The sequence below is a fragment of the Phoenix dactylifera genome, chromosome 3 (assembly GCF_051530095.1).
Source record: "Phoenix dactylifera cultivar Ajwa chromosome 3, Ajwa_hap1_PhDact_Kaust_v1.1, whole genome shotgun sequence".
Lineage (NCBI taxonomy): Eukaryota > Viridiplantae > Streptophyta > Magnoliopsida > Arecales > Arecaceae > Phoenix > Phoenix dactylifera.
In genome coordinates this window covers 32354215-32372117 of record NC_143192.1, presented here as the reverse complement: position 1 = coordinate 32372117, position 17903 = coordinate 32354215, and the positions used below count along the sequence as shown (strand labels likewise).

Sequence of the window (17903 nt, the reverse complement as noted above, 5' to 3'; positions counted from 1 at the left end):
GGCAAGCTCTCACGTCCTGAAAAAAATCTAAGCAATCCCGCAATTTACCTCCCACACTGTGATTACAGTGGCCGAGTCTCGTTCAAAGTGAATGGGTCCGGTTAAGCAAATTCTGCTTGCAAAATCTCCTTCTAAGGGCTTCATCGGCAAGGGCATGACAACTAGTTATGAACCAATAACCAGGCATAAATCAAAGAGCTTGGTGTCTCTCTTTATATTGCCGTGCCCATCTTCCAAGTGCGCGTCTCTCTGGAATCCTCTGCTACATGGAAGGAGAGGGAGCGGTTGAAGCAGCGGAAGATGTTCCCGCGGCGAATGGAGAGGAACCGACTCGACCCTCCGCCGAATCCGTCGTCCAGGGGAACCCCCTCCCCGGGACGCCTCAAAACCTCGGGGATCCTTCGGATCCCAAACCCCCTTTAGACCGCAACGAGATCTTTAGGGCCCTGGAAGTCGTGGAGAGGGACTCCACGGCCATCGCCGAGAGCTTCGCTTCTCTATTCTCCTCCCTCCGCTTGGCTTTATCCGAGGTTCGTTCTCGTAGGAGCCATCAATTATAGTTTATTACGTTCGCTTGATCGAGTTTTACCGTTACTTATTTGATTCTGGAGATCAAATTGAAAACAAGAATGGTATTGCTTTCTATTTGGAGTTGTGTTCTTGGTTTTCGTCCAAAATTTCTTAAACTGAAAACAAATTTCTGAATTCGAGGATTATCGCGACGCTGGGGTTGTATGGATGCGGAAGCTGGGACGTTTTGAAACGGAAAAGAAGGATCTAAAGAAGCCTAGCGTCATAAAGATAAGGCTAATTTGAAAACCAAACCGGGACAGAAAAGAATGAGCCTTTAAGAGTGTTTTAGTTTTAGTAACCTTCTTTCATCTTGTTTTATACCTTTTTCTTGCAAATCGAGATTTTATAATTGGATTGTGGTGCTAAATAGAAGGCTGCTGAAATCCCAAAGGGGACTGCCAAGGCAAGACCACCCAAATTCCTGAGGAAAGCCACATGAAGAAATCATTATAGTACTTCTATAATGGTTTCTGGCTCAAAATTCTTTAACTTACTATATTGAAAGAACTATATAAAAAATATGTAGATTTTATATCCTTGCACTAGTTGGAAATTGAAATCAGCAAGCAAAATTATATGTTGCATGCATCAGATTAGCGTTTCATCAACTTAGATTTGTTTAAACATATTGTCATCTTGTTCTTCTTATTGTATTACTTTATTGGATATTGTGATTCACTTTCTCTTTCTATGTTTTCTAGTCCGTATGAATAACAATTGAGTATCTGTATGTGTGGACCAGTTTGGTTTTGTGCCACCTAAACTGATAGATGCTTGCCACCAGAACTGAATCTGACTTGACAAAACTTACCACACGATCTGGACCCTCTTTTGAAGTCGGGCCAAATTAACCAGCTAAAGACCCAGTCTGGTTGACCCTTGTGACAGGATACTGGTGATAGCTTCAATGACCTGATTAAACCTCTACCAAATATAGTGATGTTTAAAAGTTATTGAGTGAGCATCGAGAAAAATTATTCATCAGCCGGGATATCCATTCATGCATGTGTTCCATGTGATGGAAGACCTTGTTACTTTGTGTCTTTAAATTTTTTGATTGATATCCATCTTTTAGGTTAAATTTGGATATCAAACACAAAATAATGGTTAAGGACCATAGTTCATGGTTTAATGATACATATATGCATGAAACTACAAGAAAGTTATACAATGTATTTAAATCTATTTGTACATGAAACTTGCAAACATGGAGGTGGTAGAGGAAAGTCTCCAAATGAACCAAGCCTCTTTTTAGAGATCTTTATGATAAAGAATTCTAGCCTTCTTGAAGAGTGATGACTAAGCAATGGATTGAATGTTAAGGCACTATCACAAAAATGAGTTGCTTCTGGGACCACAAAAGGGGAGCACTAGTAATGATGCACTGCATAAAGAAGATGAAGTTATGCAGATTTTTGGGACAATCAAGAGAACCCTAGAAGGTTTGTTGAAATCAGTATAGGTTAGAATGTTGCTCTAATAGATGCCATGAATATGAATAAGAAACTCCATAGTTTTTTCTTTTATCATTTCTTATCATAGTATTCATTACCAAAAATTGTATTGTGACTTAATAGCATACTTTGCAGGTCACTAGTACTTCAGTTGAGAACATGCAGTGCTTCAGTGAAGTTGTTGGCCCCTTGCAAGAGTCTGGTAAACTATGATATGCAAATACACCAGATTATGCTAAGAATGAATAATTTTAGCAAATGATATGATGAAGACATTATAACTTATAAAATAAATGACTGATTCTTCATATCCGCTTATGAGTGTAGTAGTTCCTTGCATTTTCTTCGGTATTAACTTAAAAAATCTTTATTTCTATTTTGTATGGTGTATTTATGTAACTGTGATCTCTTTCTAGCATTTCAGTATATGAGAAATATTTGGATGTTCCCTATCTATTAGAAGTTAAAAAACATGAGAAATCCTGAGTAAAAGGGCAGCTATACAGCAATTACATACTGATTGTGAACATACTATCAAAACGACTTTGATCAAATACTAATGCAACTTTGATTAAATACCGGTGTCAAAAATTACTGCAGCTAACCCACCCTCTAAGGGACAAGTTTGACTTCCATTCTTATTATTTTCTAGACCAAACTTAGTAAGAAATCTTATGGCCAATATTGATTTACTAAAAAGCTAATACCCATGTTAAAATCAATATTCATGTAGTTTGACCCATATTTTGCAACTGGCTATCTACCTTACATTTACTGCCCACTTTTTGTATTTGGAATTGGAATGGAGATTGGTGGTTGTGGTCAATTATTATAAATTACTTTGGTTAAGTAGAATACTCCGTATTATCTTTTGATTTGTCCATGAGAAATTGGCCAGTGATTGGAAAAGAAGTGTTGTGCTACTAAGTTATCATGCTAAAGATCTCATAACTGCAGTTGCCATCATAGTTTGAAGTCCATGAACCTCATCATGAAGTCGTCAAAGATAATCATTGACCAAATGTTGAGAAAATGGATAAGGGTTATTTTTCTCTAGAAATTGATCAAAGATTAGAACTAATCTTGTGTTTTCTCTAGAAAATTCAAACATTATTTTTCTTAACTTGGAGAGAACATGTTAAGGTATTATTAGAAATTAAGGATTTTTGTGAATTCACTAAGGAGAGGTAGCCTCATCAAGAATAATGGTTGACCTTTTCGAAAAAAAAAGAATGATTAGTTCATAACTCAGGTGATCCTATTGAAGAGGTTGAATTTGAACTTGTATCTCATTCCTGTTCATATATTTAAATGTTTGCAATGTTTGGGTAGAGCTCCATGTTGCATATTATTTGCAAATGATACTGTTTATAATGTGAGATGAATGGTGGTCGATGCTTATATTAGAGACATGGAGGAAAGTTTGAGAGGATGAGGATAGAGTATACCTTGATCTGGATATATGCATATTAAGTTTTTGTTTGTGAATATTAATGATACTAATTCCCTGGTTAAATTGGTGGCGATACTAAATCTAATAACAATTCTTGCCAAATAAAAGAAAGTCAATTAGATGAAAACAATATTGAGCAATTCAAAAATGATGAGGATGAAGTTGAGATTACCTTGGAATGCCGAACATGTAATGTATATAGTGAAAAACTGAAAATATAATATTAAAGCCATAATTTGGCTTGTATAGTTACTTGATGCAAATTCACCTTATGCCAAATATTAGTGTGCGAAGTGGGGAGCTATGGTTCTAAATATATTTGGATGAAGCATGTTAGGAAAATTTTGTTGAATTGCTATTCTAAGAAAAAAAAAATTATTTCTTTTGAGAAGACTCTTGATATTTTGTCTCTGGAAGGGCAAAAGGGATGATATTTAAACTATTTGAGCATATAACTGTTAATAGTTAGTGTTATGAGTAAGAGCAAAGCTTGAAAGTGTTTGAAAATGATAATTGGAGTGAGTGACTAGGGTACATGTAGCATGGAGGCATGAAGGATTTTGTTATCTCACTCTCCACAATATCCTTCCTACTCTTCACTGACATCGAAATGCTAAGGAACAAAACCCATGATGTGTCTATGTGTTACAAAGCAAATCAAGTGGAAAATGAACCATATACCAGAAGGTTTGAAGAGTGATAATCGTTACTGATATTATACCTGGATCACAACCATTGATTTCTTAAAGGTTAGCCAGATTGCTCCAAATGCATAACAATAGCATATTATAACAATGTTAGAGGTTTCTTTATTCGTAACACCTAAGAATAAAATACTTCAACATTTAAAGCATCTACTCTAATTTAAATAATTGTATGGAAAAGAAACATTAATACACCTTTAGATTTCCTTCTCTTAAAAAAAGAAAAAAGATGTTCATTTCATTTCAAATAATTAACTTGAAATAGACTATAGTTTACTATCATTTGTATAGACACTAAATGGATGAATCAACATAAAGACTTCTTAACTATCAAATCCATTAAACTACATTTTGCAACCACATAGTGTTGGTAATGACTATGGTTAAATTGTGCCACCTGAGCCACCCTTAGCTCGAGCTGAGCCCTATGAATTTTTAAAGTGCAAACCCCTCCTAATTCTGCCCAATACCATTTTTCAATTTTTTTTCTTGGGGGAGGATGAAGTGGTGTGTGAGCTATAATGAAAGGGAGACAAGTGTGGCAACTAGATTCTTCAAAACACCCTGCTCAAGTTGTGTGAGGCAGTTGACATTTGTGTGGATTTTTGGTGGAGGTGTGCCATGCAGCCAGGGCAGCTTTAATGCATGGTGGAGGCACATGCAGTTGTTAGGAATGGCATGAGTCAGTGGGGACACATAGAATATTGGGGGCTGGCATTGTCTTTTGGTACAGGAACTAGGATAATAGGGAGAGGAATGAGAATAAGTGGGTAAAAATAGGTTAAGGTTTCATTGAATATTATGCCTGATGTACATTGTTGATTGATCTCAAAAAAAAAGAAGATATACATTGCTGACTCATTCCGTAATAGTTTATTCTTTTGTGGTAAAGTGGTTACTGAACATGATATCAGAGCTAGGTTTGTTTGAGGTAATGAGTTCAAATCCCCTCCAAGCCAGTTATTGATTTAATTAACCCAGCTACCATCCTACTCTCATTTTAGTCTCAATGTGCATGACCTGGGCTACTCATGAGGGGGCTGGGTGGTTAATAAGCCTGATGGACAATGTTGACTCATTTCTGAATGGCTTAAGCTTTTGGGATAGAGTGGTTAGTTAACACTAAGGCCCAACCTAATGAGTTTCGAGCCGGCTTGGCCCATTGCTAGGCATGGCTGCCCATTGTATGAACTTTTTTTTTTGGCATTTATATCCTTGGCCCTATGTTTGAATGACTTTTTTCTTTGGTAAGAATGGACATTCAATAAAAACCTGAACAACATGCCTTATTCCTTCAAATTCAGTTCAGTTCACCTTCATGGATCCTACCTTGCCACTCCTATCAAAGACGAAGTTGAAAACAAAAAGTTTTGACATCTCTTTCTTTCTTCAATGAAGAAAATAATGTTGAATCAAGTAATACTTGATTTAAGTAAATTATTGCATCTGACAAAATACCACTTTTAACAGTATGTTTGCATTATTGTCTAGCTCTCAGTCATGAAAAATTGGCTGCCATTTAAATAATTTCTTCTAGATAATGTTTTGCTGAAAACCCCATATGAGCACTGCTTACACTTTCTGCTTTTATTTTGCAGCTCTTGATGCAGCAAGCAAGGGAAACCGATACATAAATTCATGCCTGAGGTTCATGTTTGTTTACGACCAATTGATTTTCTGGTTAATTTATCCATGATTGCTTTTTGATTAAAGCAACCGCACTAGTCCTGCACTTTTTAAGACTTCATAACATATCCCATATTATTGATTGGGATGGGTAACTGTATGAAGAACTCAAGATTTTGTAAACTCCTTACGATATGATTCATTTAACAAATGTTAGCTGACAGAAATCAACTCTCAATGACATTCAAACATATTGAAAATGCCATTTTCTCTCTTTCACACACACGCTCTCTCTCTCTCTCTCTCTCTCTCTCTCTCTCTCTCTCTCTCTCTCTCTCTCTCTCTCGTAAAAAGTATAACCTTTTTTCTTAGGTTTTTTGGCATTTTTCTGTAGTAAATAATTCTCATCGATCTGCTGCAATTATTATTACAAAAGTTTGCTGAAATTCTTTATATCGTTTACCACAGATTGAATGAAGAACTGAAGAGCCTGGAAACTCTTTCTATGCAACCGTATCCTTTTATTTCTCTCTGAGTTACTATCCGGGAAATAAACACTTTGGGATGTAGAGAGCTAATGACAAATGCTCATTATGTTAATGCAGATTAATATGAAAATGTGGAAGAAGCTATGTAATGATAATGTGTTGTACTACCTGCACTTTCACATCCATTCATTGTTGACATTTGAATTAACATAGTTTTGTTAATAAATAATAAGGGTCTTCATTCACCTTTGCAGTAACCATCAGTCTGTTTTTTTTTGACCGATAAGATGTTGAATGGATATATAACTGCAGATATAGCTAATTATGACTGCAAATAGCAACCATAATGCCATTCAAGTGACAAGTGGATGAACTTAAGTAACCACTCCTGATTGTAAAGCTTGGGAGCTTATAACTTGCAAGTTTAGCGAATGATTTCACCTTAAACTTAGCCTATGCCTTGGACAGTTTCTATCTGATAATGTGCTTATTTGTCAAACTCCTTCAATGATTTGAGTCTGTTCTGAAACTTAAGACCATATAAAGAACACTGCATATTCACTTCTTCAGTGGGAAGAATTTATGCCATTTTTCATGTTTAGAAAATAATTCTCCAAATGATAATAAAAAGAAAATTATTCTTTCAGTTGCTGGTAGATATGTCCATATATTTAAGTAATGTATATGTTATGTTTAGATTATTTTGTGGATTTTTGATGCATGCGTACATGTAGATAAACCTTGATTAAATGTATAATGCATATTATGATGTTAGTAGTTTCCTGTATTGACCCTAAATATGAGTTGACTCGTGGTCTGATTATGTAAAATCATGTCAATCACCTTATGGTCTCCCAGATAACTTCTGATGTATCCATCGAATTGGTCCTTGCCAGTCAAATGAAATGGTAAATAGTTGCTTTTTGAGCTAATAAATGGGGAACGATCCAACCGAACCTTAAAAGTTGGAAGTGAGATATGAATTAATTGAATATTTTTAGCAATAAGCTTTTATGGTTTAAGCTGGATTCAGTCTCAAATTAGTAAATCCCTCACCATTTCTGTAATTTTTATCATACTCTTGCTTTGGCTATATCACTTCAACTATCCATGGTTTTAATTTGATAATTTTTCATATTTTGTGTAAGTTTAATTTTTCATCAAGGGATTTACATTCTGGCAAGTGGCCAATGGTGTTAATAATAAATTCATTATTATTCAGTCTTGGTTAATTTGGATCCTCTCGAAGTTCGGCTGCACTGAGGTCTTTGTCCATGATCAAGATGACTACTATTCCCAATTGATGGTTTCTGGAACCTCTCAGTCCTCTTAATTATGCTTTTTAATGATCATCATTAGCGGTCTGGAGCAATGCTTCAGAATCTTGTTTGATCATCTAGGTCTCCATTTTTCTTTTTCCAAGCACCAAGTCCCTTTTTCCCTTGTTGTTTAGGCTCATTTTGTCTGTACTATGATATATTATTTTCTAGATTGTTATGATGCTTTCAGTAAAATGGTTCTTAAACTGTTACATGTCACCTAGTAATATAACAGGATTTAGTTTTAAGATTTATAAGCTTTTAACCTTGCTTTGTACCTAGGCCTGCAAATGGACCAGGTTGGGGCTGGGTCAGGCATGACCTGAATATGAGCTGATTTAATTGTGTTGTGGATGTTATACCCATACTCGACCCATTTATTGACCTGGACATGTTGGGTCCATGAGAAATCTCTAAGACATGATGACCTAACTCAATCTAGGAATTTGTAGTACTCTAATCATGTTGTTCTCTCTCTTTCTCTCTCTCTGTCTTATCTGTCTGTCAATTTGTTTGTTTAATCTGCTATCTACCTACCCACCTATCTCTTTCTCTCTCTCTCTCTCGAGCCTTAATACTTCTATACGTGACATTGAAGGTTTCCTTGTAGTCTCACTGTCACAGTCATCCATTAGTGTTACAAACTTAGGAGTGAAATAAAGTATAATAGGCATCGAGGGATATTCCTTAAGCACAACCAATTGCTTCCAACTTACTCCCCTCCTCAATCCTAAACTACTTCCAGTAGGGATGGTATAGATGGCTAGGTGGCTAGGCTTGGTGCGTGATGCAATGAAAAGTAGTGAGAGTTGGATTGAGAAGAAGACAAGGTAGGCATAGGCATCATAGGCTGGTTGAAAGACAATCTTGTGAATGTTGAGACAACCAAATCAGGTTGCATTAAGAGATGGACATCTTGAACATCTCTTCAGTCATCTTGACAACCAGATCAGGTTGCATTAGATGATGGGGCTCGACACTGATGATTCGAGCATTTTGATATCATCTACTATGTCTCAATTGTTTGGCCCTAGATGCATGGGCTATGGGAATCATGTGATTTTTAGTGTAGTAGGTCATATACAGTGGCTTGGGTGATCGGTTTTTGGTCCCCATCGTCCAATGTAACTTGAAATCTAGTTGACCAGATTCTTGCCCCCCCCCCCCCCCCCCCCCCCCCCCTCTCTATATGTATTTGGGGGTGACTTAAAATGCTTTGGAGTACATTTGACCCCAAATGTTTTTTATTGAAAATAAATGGTGGACCTCGCAAAATAAGAAACCACCTCATTGATAATGATCTACAACATCTAATTTGGATTATAAAAAAAAAGCCATGCACCTTTTTAAGTCTATTACCCATGCATCAATGGGTAAAGTTGGATAACTTTAATGGTATGATACCATGTTTTAGTTTTATCTACAGTCTAGAAGTATACAAATCAACTGAAATTTGATCTATGTTTTGATCTTGATCAATGGTTTTGATTTGCAAATTATATAACCTATGGCACACTTTTGCTCACTAGCTACATTCCTCTCATACATGTTGTGATTGCTTGATGCATTGGCAAGAGATCCAAAGCAATTACTTTTTTGGTCTCTTAAGTATTTGATACACTGTAGATTATGATCAATGGTGCGGTTTTTTATTTTAAGAGGTTCATCATTGGTTTTAGTGGGAAGTTTTCGAGGCTAAATGCATCAAAAACCATTTTATTTGTATGTTATTCTAGCAGTATTTTGTCAACTATTCAAACAATCTGGTCAATTTCTTAATACATGTGAAAGAAAGATATTGAGGAAGAATGTGGATTCTCTGGACCTAGCTGTGCACCGGTTGCTTCGTCTTCCATGACCATCGGACATCCCCAGCTGGCACTTTCAAGGTTAATCCTAAAGGCTTGTATCTCTTTTATATTTGATAAAGTATAAATTACATACTTTTGTTGGTTATTTAGTGCATAATATTTCATTTAAGGAATGGTCAGGCACGGTTGGTTTTTATCTTTTAAAGTTGCATAAAAAACCTGTTTGGTTGAAATCTTTTTGTGCCTTGAATTCAGATCATCAAATGTTTTCTATTTCTTTACCCTCATCATGTTTCATTTTCCTCTCAATGCAGATGCATGTGTTCACTGCAGGAGGCGAGCAAGAGGTTCTGATTGAATATCGACAAGGATTCAGGCAATAGAAACCCATGGCAGCGGCTGGTGACATATAGAACCAATAGCAATACAAAGTTCAGGTAGCAAAACTCATGGAGAGGGTTGGAAGTCTGTTACATACTAACCTCTGCGCAGAAGCTTTAGTGTTCCAAAATCATTAAATGGTTTAAGCAGTTTTGTAGGAGATTAGTCATTCTGTTGTTTATTTAGTCTTCCTTGGTAAGTTTGTGCAAACATAGGAAGGTTTTCATGACTAGTTGTATTGGATAATTTAAACAAGAAGTTATCAGTAAGAGATGAAAGTTAACAAAATGGAGTAAAATCTGTTGTGTTCCTGCTAATCTAAATTTAAAATCTTTATTTGAAAGATTTTAACTATGTAAATTGCCAATGAGTTGCTGCCTTCAATCTCGGATCGTTCCTGCAGGATTATTCACTGGCTGGCTTCTGGAACCATTGAGCACGCTGTAGTTCTGCAGAAATGGCTCTGTATCTGGAGCTGTATCTTGGAACGAGTTGGTACTAGATATAATGAATTTTGTTCAAAGCTATGTATATTATGAAAGGACATGCATGCTAAGGTTCTATAACTCTTGCCATCTACCAGGAAGCAAGTTGAGGGAAAGCAATAGAAGTATGCTGTTTGGGATTGTGGAATTTCAAGTTTTAAGCAGCTCATGGGATTCCAAATCTCGAGAATAGCTTCTTTACGACATATTATGTCTGCAGATGATTTGATGCTATGTGGGCAAGCCTCAGTAATGGAAGCCTGCAATCGTAAGGAGGCAATCAAACTCTATTGCATTGCATGGTTTCTGGGCAAAAAATTGAATGAATCGAGAAAAAGTGCAGGGACTTTCTTTGGAGGAGAGAAAAGAATTGTAATGGAGGTCACTTCCTAATGACTTGCGAAAAGGTCCGTGGACGAAAACAACATCTCAGAACCTTGACAAGAACTGGTAAAACGCTAGTGGAGACTCTACAACGGGCAATCAAAACCTTGACGAGAACTAGTTTAGACTATCTACTACACCAAGAAGCTTCCTAGCCAACTGAAATCAAGAAACATCAAATTGGCTTCTGCTGCATGGAAGGGTATTATAAAGGTAAATCTTCTTTTCAATCAAAGCATGGTCTTTAGGGTCGGATATGGAAAGCAGGTTTCCTTTTGGTTCGATCATTGGGTCGGTTCAGCACCACTAAAAGAGATTTTCTCAAACTTGCTCGAATTTGTACGGAAATCGAATATATCGGCAGCAGTAGCCATCTCATCTCAAAACATTCGGAGCCTGTTCAGAGAAGCTCTACACTCAAGAGGAGAACAGTCACTTCAATTGTTACTCTCTCAGCTACAGGAGGTAAGGTGGAATGGAAATGGAACATACAGAGGACCTTAACAGTCAGACACTACTATACCTTCTTACAAATGGTAGAATAGGGTCCAACTTTGCTCAGGTTATTTGGAAAGTCCCTCTAGGGGAAAAATCAAAAATTTTTGCATGACTTTTTTTTTTTTTTCTTTTCTTCTGATAGTCAATTTTAAAGACAACGCAATAGCACCTATCGTGTAGAATAGTGATTACGGATATCGATCCACAGGGATTGGGGTATAATTGTTTTTTTTTTTAAATGAGTTTGTGAATAATATTAACCTAAATAATTTAACAAGAAATGCAATTAAAATGATATCAGTTGAGAGAGCATAGGGCAAGAAATTCACTTCTAACATAGTAACAAGTATTATTTGTATTTTAATTCGTTCTTGGATTAACATACAAATTGGCTACAAGCCCTATAAGCATTCAAATAAAAATTCACAAAAGTGACTTTAGGAAAACTCATCTTCAGTTGGTATGAAATGTCTACCCTAAACTAAAGTGGCAGGACACTGCATCTTTCTTAAGCATGGATTTTCTTTATAGTCAGTTAGTGATCATGAAAAAAAGTAATTGTATGAACATCATACTTAAAATCACAGAAATTAAATATGAGATGAAAGAAAAATATTCATTTAAGAATAAGAAAATTCATACAACTCCAAGAGCAAAAATTAAAGATACAAAATCCTTATTCCCCTGTTAGAGCTTCATCTATCCCTAGTGAAGATTAGGCTTCCGTGGACAGCAGTAGCAGTGGAGAAGGATGAAGACGGCATGACTGGTGACTCCAGTCGAAGGAGGAAGCATGAGAGAGGAGAAGGAGATGATGACGTGATGGTAGAAGAAGCTTTGTTTAATCCCCCTCCTTCCTTCCATCCCTTCTCCCTGACGGCAAAGGCTGATGGCCTTTTTATAGCCACTCTTCCTCACAGCTCCATCCTAGACTTCAATCAGAGGATAACTTCAAATCAAGACTACTGGGATTCTAGGGGATGAGAGCAGACGCGTGGAGGAGATGAAGGCTGGATCCACGCGGACGGTGGATGGATGCTAAGCTCGGAAGATGTTGCTGTTAATCCGGACGTTGGGAGGCTTGGGAATCCGGCTGGTCGCGGGATATCCGTAGCTGATGAAGTCCGATCGCGAATAGGAGGATAGCTGGAACCTATCTGAGCTTCTGTTCTGAAACAGGGGACGATTGTGGAGAACGTGGACAACGTGGGATGCACGCGGAAGAAGGTGATGATCTCGATCACATCCCGGAATGAATGCGGATGCAGTTGGATTTGGAGCTTATCTCATGTCGATGGACTCTGTTCTGCTAGGAGGATGATCCGGAATGCTGGGAGGATGATTCTGGTTCCATGCGGACAGTGGATGCCTGGGATGAGCGGAAGAAACCGACGCTTTCAACAAGGAGGAGACGCGGACGGGAAATCTGGGAGGTGACATGGGGATGAAAATGTTGGATGCGAAGATCGTGGGATATGGCCTCGGAGGATCATCCACAGATGCTGAGATTTGCTGGGATTTGAGCTTGGAGCGTTGGATTCATCGCGGATGGCAAGCATGGGACGCTAGGACTCTGTTCCAAAGCAGGGGATAAGGAAGACTTTGAATTTGATTTGGCTTGACTGGGATTAATCCGGGAGTTTGGGGATGCTGCCGTTTGGCTGGATGTGGCTGAGAGAAAATCCGAAAATGCTGGGATGAATCCGGATGGGGTTATGGCTCTGATCTGTGACGAAGAATCTAGGAGGTGATCTAATCCAAAAGTTAAGATCGCGCTGTTTCAACGCGGAGGAGAAGCTTGGACCCGACTCTGTTCTTTGGACGCGGACGGCCATGTGGGATGTGCGGAAGAAACGGAGTGATGAGGGAGGAGCTGTGGACGCGAGACTTCCCATGTGGATGGCTAGATCAATCCGAAAGAAGAGGACACGGCTTGTTCTTGGACGGGCTTTGTTCGTTGGACACCGGAGGGAAGAATGACGTGGAAGCTTAGGAAGATTTAGATGGCCGATTGCAACATGAAGGTTGATCCACGGACGTGATACGAGCTCAAATAGTGCAATGTGGGAGATTTTGGGAAAGAATGTTGGAACATGAACAATAGGTTGAACTCGATTGGATGTAGATGATGCAGGGATTGTTGGGACTGATCCATGAATGGGACAACTCGATTATTAGACTCGACCATTTGAATTTGAAATCCTTTTAAAGAGTTTGACTCGACCTGCACACATTAGACTCGACCAATATGATAAAATCAATCAAACTCGAATTACCTCTAATAATTTATTAAAATGCAATGATGAAGGGGAACACATTTTCTCATGTTTGAATTTAAAGTATGTGCATAAAAATAATAATAAGTGCTATGTAAAATAGATTAATTTATACATTATTTAGCACTTATCATAACCCCAACCTACATTTTGCTAGTCTTCGAGCAAACTAAAAATAGAAAAAGAAATAAATTCACTTTTGCAGGAATCGCGACTGCATTTACCATATGCAATAAGGCTTTAAACCCCTAGGTGGCCCTAGTGGACGAGTTTTGTCTCGTGAGGGTTTTCGGCGCAGATACCCACAAACTGCTGTCTTTACCCAAAGAGTTGATTTTACCATTTTATAAAATCTAATTTCAAATGCTTAAATGCCAAGAATTTCAAAAGCACACAAAATTTTAATTACTAAGTCAGCCCAAATTCTAGGTCAGTATGCAACTTAAGTTGAAATCATTAAGTTTCCGTTAGGGCGTTGTAAGACTTATTTATACTTGGGTGCTCGGTGAAATCTGGACCATACACAAACTAAGGCTTTAGACCCCCAGAATACTGCTCAAGCTAGTAGTTTCCAAGAATTGGTCGGATAAGACCTAATCACTGATTCAAAATCATCATATATTGTAGGATTTCGAGAGTTGTGGATGTTTACTTTAATACCTTATAGGCTTTATCTGTAATATTCCAGTTTATTCGAATTTTTATAACGACGGCTTTCACACTATTGTTTTATCTCCCTATTGAAAACTTCAACTTGCTCGCTTGTTTGGGGATGGTACGGGATAGCAACTTTGTGGGTAATTGAATATTTGCGAACCAAAATTTCAAAAGATCGGTTGCAGAAATGTGATCCCCCATCACTAATGATAGCTCGGGGTGTGCCAAAGCGACTAAATATATTTGTTTGTAAGAACTTAACCACAACCTTGTGATCGTTAGTCCTAGTGGCAATTGCTTCTATCCACTTCGAGACATAATCTACCCCGACAAGAATGTACTCAAAACCAAAAGAACGTGGGAAAGGACCCATGAAGTCAATACCCCAGACATCAAAAATTTTTATAATTAAAATGGGGTTAAGTGGCATCATATCTCTACGGGTGATTGTACTCATTCGCTGGCATAACAAGTATCGCAAAAATTGTGAGCATCTTCGAACAATGAGGGCCAATAAAATTCACTTTGTAAGACTTTAACTGCAGTTTTTCTACCCCCAAAATACCCTCCGCAGGCTTGGGTATGACATAAATTAAGAATACTCTGAAATTCACATTCAAGCACACATCGACGGATTACTTGATCAGGACAGTACTTAAACAGATCTGGGTCGTCCCAAAAGTAGAACTTGACTTGTGAAAAGAATCGGTCCTTGTCCTACTTGGACCAATAATCGAAAAATTTGTCCTACGGCAAGATAGTTCAGTAGTGGTGTGGTTCAATTGTGCATCTGAGAGTGTCTTACTAGCGTAGTAGATGACATGAGGTAACTTATCTAGTCGTGGCCCTAAAACCGCCCCAATGGCATAGTCAGAAGCTTCACACATAAGTTCAAATGGAAGTGCCCAATTGGGAGGTTGTATAACAGGTGCGGTAGTCAACTTAGATCAGAGCTTTTCAAAGGCCTCCTCACATACTTCATTGAAGACAAAGGGTGTATCCTTGGCAAGGAGATTGCACAAGGGCCTAGAGATTTTGCTAAAGTCTTTAATGAAGCGATGGTAAAAACCAGAATGGCCTAGAAAAGAACGGATTTTGTTTCACAGATTTGGATGGAGGAAGATTAGAAATAAGATCAACTTTAGCTTTATCCACCTTAATACCCTTTTTGGACACAATGTGTCCCAAAACTATACCCTCTTGAACCATGAAATAGCTCTTTTTCTAACTTAGCACTAGATTGGTCTCCTTCATCTTTTTAAAACCAGGGCGAAATTATTGAGACAATCATCAAATGAGGGGCCAAAAACTGAAAAATCGTCCATGAATACCTCCGGAAATTTTTTCACCATGTTAGAGAAAATAGCCATCATACATTGTTGAAATATCGCGGGTGCATTACATAGTCCAAATGGCATTCTTGTATACGCAAATGTCTCAAATGGACATGTGAAAGTAATTTTCTCTTGATCATCGAGATACACGGCCACTTGGTTATATCCAGAATAACCATCTAAGAAACAGTAGAAATCCTGACCGGCTAGCCTTTCTAATATTTGGTCAATAAAAGACAAAGAAAAATGGTCCTTCCTAGTCATGGAGTTTAGCTTTCTATAGTCAATGCAAACATGCCAGCTAGTGGTCGTGTGTGTAGGCATTAACTCTCCTTCCGCATTTTCAACTACAGTAATGCCCGACTTCTTTAGTACTACTTGAGTAGGACTCACCCAGTTTCTATCAGAGATAGGGTAGATAATTTCGGCATCTAACAGCTTTACTACTTCTTTCTTGACTACCTCTTTCATGTTAGGATTGAGTCTCCTTTGCATTTCACGGGTAGGTTTTGCATCTTCTTCTAGGTGAATTCGATGCATGCAAATAAATGGGTCAATCCCCTTCAAATCGTTTACAGACTATCCAATTGCATGTTTGTGTTCTCCTAGCATGCTCAAAAGTCGACTTTCCTGTTTGTCAGACAGGTCAGCCGTGATGATTAGAGGTAGTGTATCTTCTAGTCCTAGAAAAGCATACTTAAGAGTTACCGAAAGTGGCTTTAATTCAAGTTTGGGAGGGGACTCGATGGAGGGGCACAGTGGCGTACTAGAAAGGGTAGAAAGAGGTTCATATCGGATTCGCCAAGGATGAGAATTTGTGGGAGATGGATTGTCGAGTAGGACATTGACTTCTTCTATGGCCTTATCTAAATCAAAGTTATTAATATCAAAATGGGCTAAGCATGCTTCCAGAGGGTCATCTGCCAGAATATAAGGAAGGGCTTCTTCTACAAGATCGTCGATTTTATCTATTAGGAAGCACTCATCTTCTCTTACAGGTTGATCAGAGGCATAAAATATATTTAACTTGACCTTCATATTTTCAAAAGATATATCCATCACCCAAGTTCTACAATTAATACATGCATTGGCTGTAGCTAAGAAGGGACGACCAAGAATGATAGGGATCTATTTCTTAAGATTAGGCATAGATTCCATATCAAGGACAATGAAATTGACTGAAAAATAAAATTTGTCTACCTTGACTAGGACATCTTCAATTATTCCTTGTGGTATTTTTACAGATCGATCAGCCAATTGCAGAGACACCGAAGTAGGCTTTAATTCACCTAATCCGAACTTCTCATAGACTGAGTAAGGAAGAAGATTAACACTTGCCCCTAAATCTAATAATGCTCGATCAATAGAATTGTCTCCTACCACACAAGAGATGGTAGGTGCACCAGGATCCTTGAACTTTGGAGGGGTTTTGTGCTGGAGGATGGGGCTCACTTGTTCAGTTAGGAAGATCTTTTTAGGCACATATGCCCTAGATTTTCGTTTTTGGGTACAAAGATCTTTGAAAAATTTGGCATAAGACGGAACTTGTTTTATGGCATCAAGAAGAGGAAGGTTGATTTTGATTTATTTAAAAACCTCCATTATTTCTCCTAACGAAGTTCCTTTCATGCCAAAGGGAGAAGGTGCATTCAGACATTGAGGAAAAGGGGCCTTTGGTGTAAAAGGTGTGGTCGGTAATGGACTAGATGGCGACAAAGAAGAGTTTGGATTCTCTTTAGGCACAATCATACTCTTGTTGTCACTTTTCTTAAGCTCTTTTTTCCCAATCTTATTATCTACCACATGTCCACTTCTTAGGGTAGTCATGGCGTTAGCTTGTTTATGGTGAACATTATTTGGATGAGTCTTTTGAGCCATGTACTGCCCCCTCGAATTATTCACTGGTTGGCTCAGAAGCTTGCCTTCCTCTCTCCTATTTAGTGCACTCGCTAGCTGCCCTAGCTGGGTTTCTTATTTGGCAATAGACTGAAAATGGGAGTGCAACAATTGTGTATTAGCTTCTAGTCCTTGAAGGGCAGTCAATACTTTTTGCTCAAAAGCCAGATCTCTTTGGGGTGCTGGAGGAGAGATATATTGAAATTGTGAATAGTGAGTAGGAGGACGGTTTGGATGAACACTCTGGAAAGGCTGAAAATTTTGAGAATGGGGTTGGAAAGTACTAGGAGTTTGCTGCTTCCAAGAAAAGTTTGGATGGTTGCGCCATCCCGGGTTATAAGTGTTAGAATATGGATCATTACTCTGTCGGGACTGTGCTTGGGCAGCATTAACTTGTTCTTGCACAAATTCAGAGAATTGAGCTGCCGAAGGGCACTCATAAACAAGGTGAGATGGGCTAGAACAGAGAGCACACACTTGTGCTTGGAAAAAGTTTGGAAGCTGTTCTCTAGACATTAATTGGTCCAACTTGTGGGACAGTGCATCTACTTTGTTAGATAGACC

At 38.1% G+C, this 17903-nt stretch overlaps 1 protein-coding gene across 2 annotated transcripts; it reads left to right on the top strand.

The window, feature by feature from the left end:
• Window positions 1-7: 7 nt before the first annotated feature.
• Window positions 8-10097, top strand: LOC148714316 (uncharacterized). 2 transcript variants are annotated; one of them, XM_089929546.1, is made up of 6 exons: window positions 8-530; window positions 2163-2229; window positions 5783-5831; window positions 6279-6323; window positions 9409-9506; window positions 9743-10097. In XM_089929546.1, exons 1-5 carry the CDS (start codon window positions 267-269, stop codon window positions 9473-9475), a joined length of 492 nt encoding a protein of 163 aa, XP_089785672.1. In that variant the 5' UTR covers window positions 8-266; the 3' UTR covers window positions 9476-9506; window positions 9743-10097. The 2 variants fall into 2 exon arrangements, with proteins under 2 accessions (XP_089785672.1, XP_089785673.1); XM_089929547.1 differs by lacking the exon at window positions 9743-10097 and having other exon boundaries at window positions 5783-5865.
• Window positions 10098-17903: the final 7806 nt, after the last annotated feature.